The sequence below is a fragment of the Sminthopsis crassicaudata genome, chromosome 3 (genome assembly GCF_048593235.1).
Source record: "Sminthopsis crassicaudata isolate SCR6 chromosome 3, ASM4859323v1, whole genome shotgun sequence".
Classification (NCBI taxonomy): domain Eukaryota; kingdom Metazoa; phylum Chordata; class Mammalia; order Dasyuromorphia; family Dasyuridae; genus Sminthopsis; species Sminthopsis crassicaudata.
The window spans coordinates 256,649,944-256,668,296 of record NC_133619.1 but is presented as its reverse complement, the minus strand read 5'-3'; the positions used below and the strand labels follow the sequence as shown (position 1 = coordinate 256,668,296).

Sequence of the window (18,353 nt, the reverse complement as noted above, 5' to 3'; positions counted from 1 at the left end):
TTATTTTTCTAATGAGTTATTTCACATTTTCTTTTATTTTTTTTTCATTTATAAATTTTATTTGATTGATTCTTGATGGCTCATAAGGTCATTAGTTTCCACTTGCTCAATTTTACTTCTTAAGGAATTATTTTCTTCAGTGAGTTTTTATACCTTCTTTTCCATTTGGCCAATTCTACTTTTCAAGCTATTCTTCTCTTCATTTAATTTTTGTGCATTTGACCTGTTCCTTTTTAAGGTTTTACTTTCTTCAGTATTTTTTTTTTGTGTGTGTCTCATTGACTCTTTTTTCTTCATGATTTTCTTGTGTCTCTACCATTTCTCTTTTCATTTTTTCCTTTACCTCCCTTATTTGGCTCTTAAAATTCTTTCTGAGCTCTTTCATGGCCTGAGACTAATTCATATTCTTCTTGGAGACTTAGGATATAGCAGTTTTGACTTTGTTGTACTCTTCGGAGTTTGTGTTTTGATCTTATCTGTGATCAAAGTAACAGTCTATAATCAGGACCTTTTTCTGCTGTTTGCTCATTTTCCAACCTATTTCTTGACTTTTAACTCTTTGCTAAAATGAGGTTATGTTTTCAGCGTGAGTAGGACTGTTTCCTAAGCTTCAGGGATTTTTGTGTAGCTGTTTTCAAAGATAATTCTGGGAATTTGTAAGGTTTTAGTTCTTCCAAGGTTGTATGATATAGGGAGAGATGTGTTTACTACTTTCCTGGTCTGTGCTCTGGTCTGTGAGTGATCAAAAGCATTATTTTCCATCCTGGAACTGTGAGCAGTGTCCCAGATCCACTGTGGAGCTGGTGGCAAACTCTGGTGAGCTAATGCTCCTTCTTACCTTGGCACTGAGATCCAGTAGAGAGACCCAGATCCAAGTATGGGCAATGAACAGAGTCCTTCCCCTGATGCCAGCAAAAGGACTTCAATTATCCCCTTCTGACCAGTTGTCTGACCCATTTACAATCATCTCTCAGCTTAGAGTTCTGGAAACCACCAGTGCCATCCCTGATACATTAGCTCTCAAAGCCAACTGTTAATTTACTGGGACATGGCCTGGGTAGACCATTTAATAAGGCACAGAGGATTCAGGGGTAAATGGCACAAATGAGAGGAAAATAGAGCCAGAATGCATGGGGATGTAGATGAGGTAGTTTAGTAAAGCAGGCAGTGTGAGAAAGAGAATGAGAAGGAGGAGAATCACTTATATAACCACAGATCAAAGTTGGGAATATTTGGGAAGAAATGGTTATTATATATTAGGTACTGAAGATTAAGGAGCAATTGAAGATGATAATGAAATGTTCAATAAATCTAAGAAATAGAATTCCACATAAAAATTGATGGGAAAATAGAAAAATAGTTCAGGAGAAATTAGGTCTAGACCAATTTTTCATACCATGTGTCATAACAATATTGAATAAAACATTAGTAAATGTCATGTATCCAAATGTATACATGAGCTAAATATAAAAGGTCAAATCATAAACCACTATTAAACATTTTTTTCTTCCTATTCCCCACCCTGCAAATAAAAACAAAATTCTGGCAATAAACGTGCACAGACAAGCAAAACAAAGACATCATTAAGGAAAAAAAAAGACTTAGAAGAGCAGGGAAGGAGATCCCTTTCACAACTATGGATAAGAAGATCTTGATGAAATAAGGGATTTCAGGGATTACAGAAGATTAAATGGATGTATTTTGATTACACAAAATTTAGAAGCTTTTGCCTCTCCAAAAGATCAATAAATTTAGAATTAGTAAGTGATCTTAGATTAGGGGCAGACTGTTCTCCAATATAAGATTATCATCTGGAAAGAGGCAAATTATTTACAAAACCCTTTTATTAAATATAAGCCAACAATAAAAATGTGAATGTTTGTGTGCATTTTACAGGAACAAATCCTATGTCCTTGCTAGATGGTAGGTCAATAGCAACAATTTGTGGAAATAAATAGTGTGAAATTTAAAGAACTATCTTCCCTTATTGTGGCTGGTTTATGCCTCTAAAAAACCTCAGTTAATCTTTCTGAATTATTAGTCATTAACAACATACAGTTTAGAAAGTCCCTTAGAGTTCAATTAATGGTCCTGATGTTGCCATTTCAAGCCTGCTGACATGGCTTACCTAAATAGATACCAGCAAAGTGATGCTGCTCCTTGATATTCTTAGCTATTGATCCTTTAAAGAGAGCCATAGCAAAAGGCCCATGAAAATATTGTCCAAGTTGTTTAAAGATAGAATTAAGCTCCATGGAGAACCAACAATGTATTCCATGAAGAGCCACTTACAAATCAAATATCAGAACAGGCTACAGTGTCCAAATTCTTACAAAGAGGACCAATGTAGTTGGCAATGACAGAGAAAGGGGTTCACTAAGAATATCACACTCAGATATTAATAATCTCTACATAGAAGATATTGATAGATAGAAGTGGACTGAGACCCAGAAATTCAGGCTCATTATAACTATAAAAGGAGTGCATACTACTGATTTTCTTCTCATATTAATCCTCTTTTGTCCAGAGAATGGTTATCTTATGTGGTAACTACCTTAACACTTCTCATCTTCACTAAGATATCACATTTAAGTGGAGTCTTTTGACTTCTTCTATCCAATGGACCCTCAAGGATCTGAACCCTGCTAAACTGCCATCCAGGCATAGAATTTCCAATTCCTTTCTGATCTGAAATATAACTGGAGAAATAACTTAATCCATTTCCCTTTACAAGTTAAGGTAATTTTTTCTTAAAAGATATTAAAATTGTACTGGAATCTTGGTGGTTCAAGGAGTGAAAGCCTCAGGCTTATTCATATTATTCTCTGTTCAACTAAGTTCAAAGCCACCACAAGAAACATAAACTCTCTGATGCTTGATTGGTATATCACAATGAGCAACTTAGGCAAGGACCACATTAATTTGATATGTCCTCAATGCCTAATCTTATTGAATATTCTTTTGTTATGAATAAGAAAATCTTTTTTTAAAAACTGTTGAAAAGCTGATGAATATTTCATTTTGTTCCAACATTTAATCTACACTCTCAGGGGACTGGATTAAGTCAATACAGCCCAGAAGAGATGAAATAAACTGAAGGAGTATGGGGATTTAACCTCCATCCCCCATGACAATGAAGACAAAACAGGTTCTGGGGATGAATGCCCAGTAAGTTGTTTTCCTCAACAGGAGTGATTTTCTATCTTATCAACCCTGAATTTTAATAACCAGTTCCATAACTCTGCCTTCACAAGATCTCCTATCTTATTCTTTGAGAACAAATTTTCCAGATTTTTTTTTTAATGTCACATAGCCCTTTGTCAATTTGGTGAAACCAATAGATCTCTCATCAAATTCATGTTTTTAAATGCTTAGAATGAAACACATAAGAATACAAAGGAAAAAATATTAAACTATACTTATCTATCATCTAGCTATCGATCTATTTATCTATCTATGTAAATTTACGGATCTCAGATTAAGAAACACTAAAAAATTTAGAGAGAACCACTAGAGAAGTTATAAACTCAAGTACATCAGAAAGGCCCAACCTATACTCATGCTTGAAAAACATACCTGACTAATCCTGAACAGTATCAAATGGGGTAAGGCTCACAGCAAGCTATAGCTTTAGACAAGAGTAACATTCTCCAAGAGTTAGCTAAACTGTAATGGCTTCTGAAGCAGGTGATTCATAAAGGGGACTGAGGTATATGTTCAGCTACTCATTATTATATAGTCAATGAAGAACTCCAGTTCTTTCTTATAAGGAGAAAGTACCTTATCTAGTCTGCCTCCAGATTAGAATAGGAAAAGCAGGCATTTTCCTTTAGAGAACCTGACTGATTTCCATTTGAACTCACTTGAGAGGTACAGGTCAGAATTGTTTTACAACAAAGAGTTTTTGGTTAATTCCTTCAACCACAAAATTCAACCTCAGTAAATAAACCAGCATCTGCTTCCAGTGCCCATAAATAAATTATCAAACCTCTAAAGCCTCTTTCTGGCAATATTTAGTCTTCAAGCTGCTTATCTCCTTCTCTAGAATACTTAATCTTTTCCAATTTAATATCTCCTATGAGGATAGTCTTGGGTGGATGATTAGAAATATCCTCAGAATACAAATCTTTAGAGAAAGCAGGGGCCAAGATAAAAAATGGACTAGAGGAAAAAGCCTAGGGGAAATATTCATGAATACAGTTCTAATGTATCTTCTAAATTTCATCTTTAATGTATAGATGCAATTTCCTGGAACAAAAAGATTAATTTAGGACCATTCTTAAATATTGTACTCCAGTACTAGAGGAGAATAAAATTATACCTACTTTTAACTGAAAGTATCACAAATAATATGATCTCACCTAATTTCAATTTTTCCAACAATCATTAACAAATGCAGGTAACAATGAAGAATTTCTACCCCTAGATTCCTCTCCCATGAAAGCAAACTGACCTTACTCCTGAATATGTGGGGACTTTTGACTTAGTCCATTGATAGAATTCATCACACAGAGGCCATAATTCTATGTAACCAAATATCTGATTACTTGAGCAATAAAAATGGTCTATCCTTCCTTTCTACTATCATCCTTTCTTCTAGTAAGTTACAAGGCCAAAATCAATCTTTCTTTCTTCCATAAATATATTAGGTCAGGATTGACTTCTCTATGCAAATTCGTGATCTAGAGATATTAAATCAATATGACTTAATAATGATAATATTTAAGTGATAATTTAAGTGATATTAATGATATTTAAAACACGTTGTTTTAAATTAGAACAAAAGAGGGGGCAGCTAGGTGGCGCAGTGGATAGAGCACCAGCCTTGAATTCAGGACGACCTGAGTTCAAATATGATCTCAGACATTTAACACTTGCTAGCTGTGTAACCCTGGGCAAGTCACTTAACCCCAGCCTGGGGGGGGGGGGGGGGGGGGGGGGAAATTAGAACAAAAGGTTTGGCAATTGTCAATGTTGTAAAATTACCCATGTATATATCTGGTAAATAAAAACTATTAAAAATACTTTGTTTTAATTATCAAATAGTACAGAAGTATGTATAGAATAATTTCCCACATATATTTACCTATTTTTATCTAATTATGGCCATTTTTTTAGAGTGGCAAAAAGGAAGAAAAAATATACATGTTCATTTTGTTGTATATTTGAAAGGAATAGTAAGTTGTGCACAGTAGATTTGTGGTTTCATGTGCAATCAGTTTTTTCATTATATTATGTTATTGAAATGCTTGTTTTATTCCATAAATTAAAAATAAAATTTGATAATGAAAAAATTATCAAAAGCAAAACTATTAAGTGTAGATTCATTCTTTCCAGGCCTCCCCTTGAATAGCATGTATCCTAAGGCCCACCCCTTCTGTTTAAAAACTTTTTTTTAATTGATGTCTTTTGTATTGCATATCATCATAGTTTCTCCCAGAATTCTCCCCTTTCCCCCTCCCAGAGAGTTTTCCCTTATACAGTATTTCTTTAAAAATATTTAAAAAATCAGTAAGTATAAAAAATCAGCATATTAGTACTTAAAAAATCAGTACAATCACTGAGAAAAAAATCCCAAAATATGTGCAGTGGGCAACACCTAAAGATCTTGCATCTCTAAAAAAGCAGTTGTGTTGAGATTATCCTTTCGTGTTGCTTTTTTTGGAGCTATGCTTATTCTTTAGTATTTTGCCACATTCACTTTTCATTTTTATGTTTGTTCTTTCCATTTATATGATTATAGTTATGTTACTGTAGTCAAATATATTATTCTCTTGACTTTGCTTACTTTATTATTTATCATTTTGCGAGTTTTTGTAGCTCTTTCTATATATCTATGTATTAGTCATATTCATAATTTCTTAGAGCACAGCAATATATTATACTCATATACCAAAACTTTTTTAGCCATTTCCCAATAATTATTTTGTTTCCAGTTCTTTGCTATCATAAAAAGAGCTGCTATAGATTCTCCTTTAGCCATTAACATGATTTTCCTAAAGTGCAGGTCCAATCACATCACCTTTTATTAAACTCTAGTAACTTTCTATTATCTCCAGAATCAAATACCAAATACCTTGCTTGGCATTCAAAGTCTTCATAAGCCAGACTTCTGTTCTCTTTCCAGTCTTTTTATACTCTTTCATTCAGTGATACTGGTTGCTTTATTCTTCCATAAGTAAGGCACTCCATTTCCAGCTGTCCCCTATGCTTGGAATGCTTTCCTTCTACCCCCTAATAATGATTGGAAAAAATTATTTCTATACTCTGTCAGGAAGAAGAAAATCTGTAGAAGCATGGATAAGAATACAAAAAAGAGGATTGCAAATGGAAGAAAGAGAAATTTTATTTGAATGATGGAGGGAATGATTGATGAATTCTTTCATAGAAGAGAAATATTCTACAAAGGCAGATGGAGTCTTACAATGACCATTAACTAAAAGGATTTGGTACACTTATTCTGTCTTAGGAAAAAGTCAATTAGAACTTCTAGATGTAAATGATTCCCAGGAGAGTGGAATGGTATGGATCCAAGGAGGAGATTTTAAGACAAACTAGGAACAAATTGGCCAGATGGAGGGCAAAGATTGATAATGCCCTGAATAATCACAGAAATAAATAGATTGCTACCATAGGTCAATATCCCATCATCTACAAGATTTGATATAGTTCAAAGAGTGAGGCATAACAGAAAAAAGGGGACTAGAACTCTTCAACAATGAGGTTATTAAGGCCAATTCCAATAGACTTGTGATGGAGAGGATTATCTGCATCTAGAGAGAAGTCTATGGGTACTGAATGTGGATCACAACATAGTATTTTCACCTTTGTTGTTGCTTACTTGCTTGTTTTTTCTCTCTCATTTTTTTCCATTTTGATTTGCTTTTTCTTGTGCAGCATGATAAATGTGGAAAAATGTTTGGAAGAATTGCACATGTTTAACCTATATTGGATTATTTGCTGTCTAAGGTAGGAGAAAAAAATTATGGAAAACAAGATTTTTGCAAGGATGAATGCTGAAAACTATCTTTACATGTATTTTGAAAAATAAGAAAAATTTAAATAGGAGACCAGGAGGCAAGCTTTACAAAGCAATACCAGAAACTGTTTAGAATAGAGAATCCCTTAGAATAGAGAAAGACTGGAGTATAAAAGTTATTAATCAAAGAATACAAATGTAAAGCACCCAGAAAGGGGAGAGAAGCTATGAAAAGTATGAAGCAAACACATTTTTTTTTTTTAGAAAAAGAAAATTGAAATTTAAAAACTAATAAAACCATTTGAAAGGAAAGAGAGAAAACGGTAATTTGCTTTGACTATTTAAGAGAAAATAGAGAATTAAATAACCAGATAAAAGTAAGAAAAAAATGAAAATATGTGGTGATTTGATAAGAAAACCAAATCCCGCAATTTATTGCTTATAAGAACATACTAAAATTATAAATGTATACAGAATTAAAATGAGAGGATGAAAAAAATTAACACAGCATCATGTGAATACAAAAAAGCAATTATTGAAACTCAGGATGTATAGTCAATGTTGGAATTTGGTACGGTTGATGATACAGGTTTATAAAAGAGTTTTAGGGTTTTTTTTTTTTTCAAAGTGGGCAAAGCATGGGAGGAAAAGAAGGAAGATTTTTGTTGATTTAAAAAATATAATATAATTTTAAAAATAATAATTGAAAATATGACTGCCATGTTAAAGATAATATTAAAAATTTAGAAGAAAAGCAATCACAATCATGAGAATATCTATTCTTAACCAATCAGAAGATAGAGGCAATTAGAAAAGAAAAAATAGATAACTGATTGCATGAAATTGAAAAACCTCTGCATAGACAAAAAAAAGGCACTTAGGATGCAAAGGGAAATGGTAAAATATATATCAAATTTTTAAAATAAGGTTTTTGTATCCAAGAGATATAAAAAAATAACACATATACATATAATTGACATATACAAAATATATATTTTCTAAAGCATATGTGTACATTTATGTACATAAATATTTGTGTATGTGCATATATATAGTTATATATAAAAACAAAAGCCATTTTCAAATGCATAAGAATTATGTTATTAACTACATGAAAAATATTATGACACAATAACAAGAGAAAAGTAAGTCAAAACAACTCTGAGGGTTTAATATGATTAATTATGTTGATTGCTTTCCTAATGTTGAATTATCTTTGCATGCTTGGTATAAATCCAGTTTGGTCATAATGAATGATTTCATGGATAAATTACTATAATCTCACAAGATTAAAAATTAATATTTCTAATATTTTTAGTATTCTTTTCTTCTTTGCTTTAGTTTTTAGGAATGTACTTGTCTTATAAAGTGAATCTGGTAGACCAAAATAATTCATTAACATTTCTACATATTTCCAACAAAACTCTTCAAGAGGTATTGTAAAAGATATCTAACATACAGGCAACATAAATACCTTGGAGTACATCTTCCAAGAAAAAAAAACAGGAACTACATAAACACGAATCACAAAACATTTTTATATAAAGTCAGATTTAAATAATTGGAGAAATTATAATTTCTTAGAGACTTATAGCTCTCTGCTGGTATGGAATCAATACAAGATGCTTTGTCACATTAGAGGAGCCTAATGGCATTCAAAACCTCTTTTTCAGTTGGAAGTTTGACTAGAGAGGGATTGATTTCTACTTGAAGTACACAGTAATTGCTTCAGCATTGATTGATGACAATCTATTGAGAACACTATGGAAGTTCTCAACCCACTTTTCCAGAATCTTGTTCTTATCACTAAACAATGTGGTTCCATCAGCATTGAATAATTGAGATGCACCATAGGTCTTTGGACCATAAATAGCCTTCAGGGCATCATTGAAGTGCTTTGAATTGTTATTATTAGTGTAAAGCTGAATTCAATCTGTCTTCTTATTGAACCAAGAATCCTGCATTTCTCTAAGCTTTGCTTGCTCTTTGCTTTTGATGTAATTAAATGTTGCTATAATACTGGCAAATCTTGTGTAGTTCTCATTTTTGTTTAGCAGCTTGTGAATTTCTTCATCATTTTCATTGAATTCTGATGTTTGCAAATATTTCTGGTCCAGATGAGTAATAATGCTGTAATCTCTGAAATCTCTGAAATCTCTGAAATTTCTGCTCTAGTGTTGCCAACTGTGTCTCGGTGCAGCTTTATTTCCAAGTAAGCAACGAACTATTCCCACTCAGAGAAGCACCAAAATCACATTAAATCTTCTGATAATTGTCTTGACTTGAGGCTGCCACTTTTGCTGAATGTGAATGTTTAGCTTAGAGACAAGTCTACATTCAGTCTAATATTGAACTACTTCCTCACATCATGTCTGTTAAAAGCCAATGTTTGCTGCAAGGGTACATACATGAAATTTTATTGTGTAAATGGAAGACAGTGTGGATAATGAGAAGGTTATTAGATGGACAAGTAACTTGGGAAGTTATCGTTGCTTTTGCTGTTTGTGACTCTATTGCTCCCAATGACTTCCTGTTATGTCTATGCCTATATTGATATTACAATCATCCAGAATTGTAAGCTTGTCCTCTTTCAGCACATTGATGATGAAGGTTTTTATTTGACCTTATCAGAGTTTGTCATGATGGAAGCATATGCACTAATGATGGTGATGTCACATTCCTGCAAATAATAATGAAATTGTCATTTACTCCTTTTGGTAGACTAGATTAGTTTTGATTACAAAACCTATACCAGCCTCTTGGCACTCCTCTTCATTGCAGTCATTCTAGAAAAATATGTATCCACAAAGTAGAAAACTTTGATTATATCAAATTGAAAAGTTTTTGTACAAACAAAACTAATGCAGATAAGATTAGAAGGGAAACAATAAACTGGGAAAACATTTTTACAGTCGAAGGTTCTGATAAAGGCCTCATTTCCAAAATATATAGAGAATTGACTCTAATTTATAAGAAATCAAGCCATTCTCCAATTGATAAATGATCACAGGATATGAACAGACAATTCTCAGATGAAGAAATTGAAGCTATTTCTAGCCACATGAAAAGATGCTCCAAGTCATTATTAATCAGAGAAATGCAAATTAAGACAACTCAGATACTACTACATACCTGTCAGATTGACTGGAATGACAGGGAAAGATAATGCAGAATGCTGGAGGGGATGTGGGAAAACAGGGACACTGATACATTGTTGGTGGAATTGTGAATACATCCAGCCATTCTGGAGAATGATTTGGAACTATGCTCAAAAAGTTATCAAACTGTGCATACCCTTTGACCCAGCAGTGTTACTACTGGGCTTATCCCAAAGAGATCTTAAAGAAGGGAAAGAGACCTGTATGTGCAGGAATGTTTGTGGCAGCCCTCTTTGTAGTGGCCAGAAACTGGAAACTGAGTGGATGCCCATCAATTGGAGAGTGGAAGAATAAATTGTGGTATATGAACATTATGGAATATTATTGTTCTGTAAGAAATGACCAGCAGGATGATTTCAGAAAGGCCTAGAGAGACTTATATGAACTGATGCTGAGTGAAATGAGCAGGATTGTTGTATACTTCAACAACAATACTATATGATGATCAATTCTGATGGATGTGGCCATTTTCAACAATGAGATGAACCAAATCAGTTCCAATAGAGTAGTAATGAACGGAACCAGCTACACCCAGTGAAAGAACTCTGGGATTTGACTATGAACCACTACATAGAATTCCCAATCTCTCTAATTTTGTCCTCCTGCATTTTGGATTTCCTTCACAGGCTAATTGTACACTATTTCAAAGTCTGATTCTTTTTGTACAGCAAAACAACTGTGTGGTCATGTATACATAAATTGTATTTAATTTATATTTTAACATATTGAACGTGTATTGGTCAACCTGCCATCTGGTGGGAGTGGGGGGGGAAGGAAGTGAAAAATTAGAACAAAAGGTTTGGCAATTGTCAATGTTGTAAAATTACCCATGAATATATCTGGCAAATAAAAACTATTAAAAAAAAAAGAAAAGAAAGTCCTAATCATAGGCTCAGTTGCTATTAGTAACATTCTAGAATTAAACTCAGGTTCTTTTATTTAAAAAAAAAAAAAAAGAAAAAGAAAAATGTGTATCCAGCTTTTACTTTGGTAAGCTGGTCTTCATTTACCATTGAGATTGGAGGGAGTTCTAATAAGGCTAGATTTCAAACTATACTATATAGTAGTAAACACTAAAACAATTAGATATTGGTTAAATAATAAAGAAATGCAAAGTAAAGCATATATAGGATTTCACTTCCCATCCATCAAAGTGGCAAAGAAGACAAAAAAGTTGGAAAATAAGTACATTGACATACTTTTGGTGGACCTGTGAAAAGGTACAACCATAGTGGAAAATAATTTGCAATTATTCACAAAAATTTACACATCATGCATATTCTTTAAACTAGCTTTATCACAGCTAGGCTTTTGTTGAAGAGATCAAAGACAAGGAAAATGTCGTTTATGTACATGAATGTTTATAACAGTTCTTTATTGTTGAATGGCTGAATAAAATGTGATCTATTAATGTAATAGAGTACTCTATAGTAATAAATTAATTCAATAAAACATGAAAAAATTTAGACAAACTAATGTTAAGTCAGAAGAACCAGAAGAATTTATACTATAATGCAATATTATAAAAATGCAAGTTTACAAACTAATGGAGAATGAACTGGTTTGAATCAGAATACAACACTGTTGAAACAAGTAAGCAAGCAGTAAGAACTATGATCAATATAGTGATCAATTATGATTCCAGAAGAGTTATGATAAAATATTTAATTCAAAACAGAGTAACTGATAAATGGATTTAGCATTCAGAATGAGATGCTATTTTTATATGCAACCAATGGAGAGATTTGTTTTGAATTTATTATATTTTATTATGCATATTTGTTAGAAGAAATTGTTTTTACTTTTTTGTCAATAGGATTGATGGGGTGAGAGAAAATAGGTTTCAGTTAATTAAAAAAAAGTAGATTTGAAAGTTCCACAGATATGAAATATTGCATGCATGTTCAGATAACCTAATGATTATTTTATTTAACTGCTTTATGTTGCTGCAAGTGATGTTTCACAAATAGAAGTAATCTGTACATGTAATGTAATATAACATTTCAATAAAACTTCATATATGCAAGCATACATACATATACACATATAAAAAGAGACATAGACTATGGGAATATTTGTTGAGGTTAAAGATTTTTGGTAATCTTGGTGGCAAAAAAAAATCAAAAAGGAAGATGGAAGAAAGGAAGATGAAGAAGAAGGAGGAGAAAGAAGGAAAAGGAGGAGGAGGGAGGAGAAAGGAGGAAAAGTGGAATGAACTTTCTTGAAACATTCTGGGGGGGGGAGGAGGGGGAAGCTAGGCGGCGCAGTGGGTAAAGCACCAGCCTCGAATTCAGGAGGAATTGAGTTCAAATCTGCTCTCAGACACTTCCTAGCTGTGTGACCCGGGGCAAGTCACTTAATCCCAGCCTAAAAAAAAAAAAAAAAAAAAAAAAAAAAAAAAAAAAAAAAAAAAAGTGCACTGGAGGTATTTCCAAAGAGGTTATTCTTTTCAACCTTTTCTATATGAGCTGCCTCCACTTTCAGAACTACTATGAAGAGATTTGCTTTCATCATTAGGATATAGGGATTTAATTTAGATTTCCAACCTGTGTTGGATGTAGAGGGTGTTCTGAGAGCAAGAAGAGCATATAGTAAAGAAAGAGTGAGACAGGGAGAAGGAATGAGAGTGGCAAGGATATCTCTAATCCTATTTAATCTACTGGAAATCCTACTTCTTAACTGCTCAGAACCTCTGGAAAAATGCATACGCTGTCTATTCTGCTTTTTCTGCTGTTCTCTCCCTGCTTTATCTCCTTTTTCTTGCCACCTTTCCCACTTTTGCATTTGACCAAAGAACAAATGAAGGAGATATTTCAGTTATTTAGGGCATTAACTTTCACTACCAAAATTCCTTTACCCACAAGTTCAAAAAGAGCTTCGATTTTTCTAAATCTGCTTCTGATGAAAGAGGTGGTGATGGCATAAAGAAAAGTGACAATTCCAGAACACAACAGCAACTGCCTGCCACTCTCTCACCTGCAGTTCTATATTTATCACTCTCTTTCCTGGTATAGAGACAGAGAAGCAGGGCACAGAGAAAGAAACCCCCTAGGAAAATGAAGAGGGATCCTATTGGATTAAGCACCAACTTCTGAGCTCTAGGAAGCGGCAACCTTTGGAAATACATTAAGGAGAGGAAAAGATGGAGAACATCACACTTCTTGTCGGCTCTAGTCTCAGGAGCAAGTTTTTCCGCTGGGGACTCTTCTGTTTCTTTTGCTCTCTAGACATATGCATCCTTAGGACTTCGCAGCAAGTAATCAGATTTGGTAAGTAGAGGTGAAGAAAGCTCTCCGGGACCCTCAGGGCATATAGTTGGGCTCAGAATGGGATTTAGCAAAGTGTATGGGACAGAGAGTTCGCAATTCTAAGTGTGTGTAACGTGGGAGAAAAAGATCTTAGAGCTCCTGAAAAGGGGATTATCCATGTTGCAAGCTTGCTTCACAGAGGAGTTTAATTGTTACAGTAAGGTTTAGCAGGGAAAGGATTTTTGTTTGGGCCGTGGATGGCCTGGCAGACACAATTTTGGGTTTTTCTTCTTCCCAAGGTTGATGCTCCCCTAGAGAAGTAAAAGTAGGTGACTATGGTGAGTGAATTTGCCTGCGTGTGTGTTTAGAACTATTCTTTCTACTCTTCAAAAACAGCAGCTGTCTACAATGTCGATACTTGCTCACTTTCCCTGCTCTGGGAATATGCAGGCTCTTGCCCGCCCAGCTTTTAAATAGGAGCAAGACCATTAGTGCTCTTGAAGTCGGTACAATATTGACTGGCTAGTTTTGATTTCCAAGTTGGGTTTTGTACTGTGGAAAATGAGTTTATTAGGGATATCAAATTGCATATGAGCATTTGCTATGTCTTCATCGTTAGCAGTAGGCTTTAGGGAACTGACAGAAATGAAGAAAAATCAATTGCTAAAAGTTTCCCACTTGTTCTTCAAACCTTTGCCTATAAATTCCTGGAATTTTTTCTGAATGCCACTATAACGGATTTGAATGAATGGGGAGGGAGCAGAAAACACTGTGAACAGAATCATTCGCCTAAAGAATCAAGGAGGAATGATGACTGGGGCTGGAGGAGATGAAGGATAAGAGGGGAGGTACAGTGGTATCTCTTACCCTCCTACTCTAAAAATCTGTTAGTCTGTGGATATAAGTATCTTATTTGCATAACAAAAAAGGCAAAATTTGTGCAGTCCCAGAATTTACTGGATTTCAAAAATAAATGAGTTATTTTCCCTTATTGATCTTCCCTTCTTGACCAGTTATTTGTTTTTGTTTTTTTAGCAACTATTCCCTTTAATCAACAACAGCTTCTTCCCTGACAAAATTATTCTGTTCTCATTCCAGAAAATAAACATTTTTCATTTGCCCTGGTATGCATATATGTAGAATTAAAATACAAATCTGGTATATCAAAAGTCTCAGCTAAAAATGTACTTTTCATCTTGTCCTTTTACATCCCAGCAGAATATCAGCAAAAGGTTTCATCACTGAGATAAAATTAATTTTCTGTAGGCCTCTTCACACTTCCACTTTTTGCCCTTTTCTGAAACTGAAAAATAGACATTCCTTTGCAGATATATTAGTTAAACTAAACATTTCTCAGTATCTGAAGGAAGGTTTAAAACTGCAGAATGGAAAATTTCTCTCCTTAATCTTAATGGTACCCAGGAAGATTCAGCAACTAGTTTTACTTCATAGACTGTCTTCATTTCGGGAAAATAAAAGTTTATTAAAGCTAATATTTAGTTTTTCTTTAAGATTTAGTTTGTTCTATTTTATCCCAACTTTATCAGGACTACAAGATTAAAGGGAGGAAAAAGTATATGTTATACAGCAAGATTATGTGTTCAACTATGATATACTTGGCTCTTCTCAATGATGCAGTGATCCAAGACACTTCTAATAGTCTTGGGATAGAAAATGCCATACACATCCAGAGAGAGAACTATGGAGACTGAATATGGATGGAAGTATACTATTCCTGTTTTTTTTTCCCTTTTGCTTTTTTTTTTTCCCCTCATGGTTTTCCCCTTTTGTTTGGATTTTTTTTCCACAACACGACTAATATAGAAAGGTATTTAAAATGATTGTATATGTATAATGTATATTAGATCCTTGCTCTCTTGGAGAGGGGTGAGGTAAGGGAGGGAGAAAAACATTTGGAACTTGAAATCTTGTAAAAATGAATGTTCTAAACTATCTTTACAGGTAATTGGAAAAATAAAAACTATTGAAATTTAAATCTACATATTTAAATTTCAATGGGTTTTATTATATATATATATGTTATAGACCAGTTTTGCACTGACATTTTAGAGTCAATTAATGTTGTTTCCCCCCTCCCCGAGGCTGAGGTTAAGTGACTTGCCCAAGGTCACACAGCTAGGAAGTGTTAAGTGTCTGAGATCACATTTGAACTCGAGTCCTCCTGAATTCAAGGCTGGTGCTCTATCCACTGTGCCACCTAGCTGCCCCTCAACTAATGGTTTTTAAGAAATTAGCTAGAATATCAGTCATTAAAATGTCCTAGTTATGGGTTCATGTAAAAGTAGAAAAAACAAATGTACTCTGTTTTATATTTAGTTTTATTATTATGTCATTTAGAAAATGCAATACAATTAAAGGTAAAACTTTAATGGAAAAAATAGTTTGCATAATTCAGACTATCAGATAATTTCTTTCCTATTTAACTTTTCATTATATTTTTCTAAGTCTCAGACTCACTTTACTTTTACTTACTTTTGCTCTATGAAATTTCATTAGCTTGTATTTAAAACACACATACTTCAGTGTATGCAAAATTGGTTTTATTTTATTATCTTCACACATACTATGTTTTCAGCATTTATGTCTTTTGACCAAATCTATCTTTACTTTTTCTGTTTCTGAGATGGGGATTGCTACTTCTGCTTTATTAAGTCTACCTCAGGTATAATGCATTTTGTTAAAGCTTTTCATTTTACTATTTTATAAATCTTTATATTTCAAAGGTGTTTCTTAGAAATTGATATCTGCTAACAATGTCCATATTGTAAGTTAGTTTATCCCATCTATATTTATAGGTATGTTTATAAATTGTGAATTCCCCTTCATCTATCTTCCTGTTTTCCTCCAAAAGGAGGCACAAAAGAAAAAGAATGTGAACCACACTAAACACTGAAATCTGTTTCTACCCTACTATTTAATTTTTTATTCACATCTCCCAGATCCCAAACATTAGTTCTTTCACTGTCTTTCTTCAGTCAGTGAACAACATTTATTTCTTTCCACTTGAAAGCTTCTTTATGATCCATTTTTCAGAGTTGAGCTTCATTTTAGTTGTGATTCTTTGCAACCAAACTGTTCTCTCTATCTTTAATATTTACCTATCACTATCTGTCTCATTATTGATGGCAATATATTTCTGGTCCAAACTCTTTGTGTGTATGTTTGTGCATTGTAGGATTATGCTCAAACTTAACAGTACAAAATATTCTTTGTAAGCATTTATCTTCTGCCATTTGGAACATCTTATTTCAAGTTTTTTCTCTTCCTTAGTATAGTTGCTTTGAATACTTATATAATCTTGACTATAGTTCCTTGATATTTAAATTCTTTATTCCAATAGCAATCTCACTCCAGCATTTTCATCATTGACCTTTAAGCTCTTGATTCTGCTATGGCATTCTTGAGAGTTTTTAGTTTGGGCAGAAAAGAAGCAGTTTTTAAGTCTGGCAAGAGAGTAGGGAGCAGAGTTCTATGTAATATTGACTTCCTAATGGACTCTAACTGGACTCAAAACATCAAGACTTTAAGTTGACAGTTGTGAGTTGGTCAGGAAATCCATGTGCCACTCTGTTTGATTTTTATAATTCTATTTTTTTTCTGTTTGATTTTTATAATTCTATTTTTTTTTCTTTTGGCTGCTGAGGCAATAGGAGTTGTGTCTTGCCCAGGGTCACACAGATAGGAAGTGTTACTTGTTTAAGATCAGATTTGAACTCAGGTCCTCCTGACTTTAGGGCTGGTGCTCTATCTACTGTGCCACCTAGCTGCCCCTGATTTTTATAATTCTGTGCCCCTTAACTTTCCAATTTTCTTACTTCTTATTCCCCACCATGTATTGGCCTCCCGGCTATTCCATGAGCAAAAAAACTTTATCACTTGGGTCTAGGCATTTTTCTTAATTATCCTCCATGGTTAGAAAGCTCTCCTAAACTCTGACTGTTGACCTCCTTTGTTTCCTTTATTTCCAAATAGGAATCTTATTTTTTCTAGGAAGCCTTTTTAAACCCCTGTTAATTCTAGTATCTTTGGTTCCTTAATTATTTTCTATTTAAATGATAAGTAGTTTGCTTTGTATATAATTGTTTACATATTGTCTCCCTCGTTAGATTATAGACTCCTTGAAGCATGGAATGTCTCTTGCCTCTTTTTCTATCCCCAGCATTTAGCACAATACCTGGCATACAGCAAGCACTTAATAAAGATTTATTGCTTTTCAGAGATTATGGTCAGATTTATGATTTGAACTGTAATATGTTGATTATTCTTTTTTTGGGTCTTCTATTCTTCTGATCTTCTAGTATCAAATGGACTAGTGTCAAATGCAAATAGAGACAGATCTTTGTGGAACAAGTATTGCCTTAGAAAATCACAAATTAACAGTATCCATGTTTAATTCTATTTTGGGGCACCTAAGTAGCACAGTGGATAGAGTACCAGACCCAGAGACAGGAAGATTTGAGTCAAATATGGTCTCAGATATTTACTCGCTGTATAGCCCATGACAAGTCAATTAATCCTGTTTGCTTCAGTTTCCTCATCTGTTAAAAATGAGCTAGCGAAGGAAATGACAAACCACTTCAGTATCATTGCCAAGAAAGCACCAAATGGGGTCACAAAGAGTTGGCCACAACTGAAATGATTGAACAATTGTATTTGTATTTATTTTATTAAACATTTCCAAATTACATTTTTATCTGGTGAGGGACACATTTAGGAATTTTGTAGGCCATATGGATCATGAGTTCAACACCTCAGTTCTAGAGAACTTTCCAATATATATAATTATAGGGCATTTTCTGGATAATTCAACTTGCATCAAAAGTAGTAAAGGCAAAAATTAAAAAAAAAAAGTATAGTTCCATTAAGATTTCTTTTCTATAATAGACAGTATAAATATCTGGTGACTATAAGTTCTTTCTCTGGCGAATAGTTGATCCAGCAGTTCAA

General features: G+C 33.6%; 1 protein-coding gene across 1 annotated transcript in view; it reads left to right on the top strand.

Moving 5' to 3' along the window:
• Window positions 1-13,061: 13,061 nt before the first annotated feature.
• The window catches only part of GRIK1 (glutamate ionotropic receptor kainate type subunit 1), a 99,122-nt gene continuing 93,830 nt past the window's right edge, over window positions 13,062-18,353 (top strand). The window contains exon 1 of the mRNA XM_074300518.1: window positions 13,062-13,406. Within this exon, the coding sequence (XP_074156619.1) occupies window positions 13,280-13,406 (127 nt within the window). The 5' untranslated portion in view covers window positions 13,062-13,279. The remainder of the gene's footprint in view (window positions 13,407-18,353) is intronic.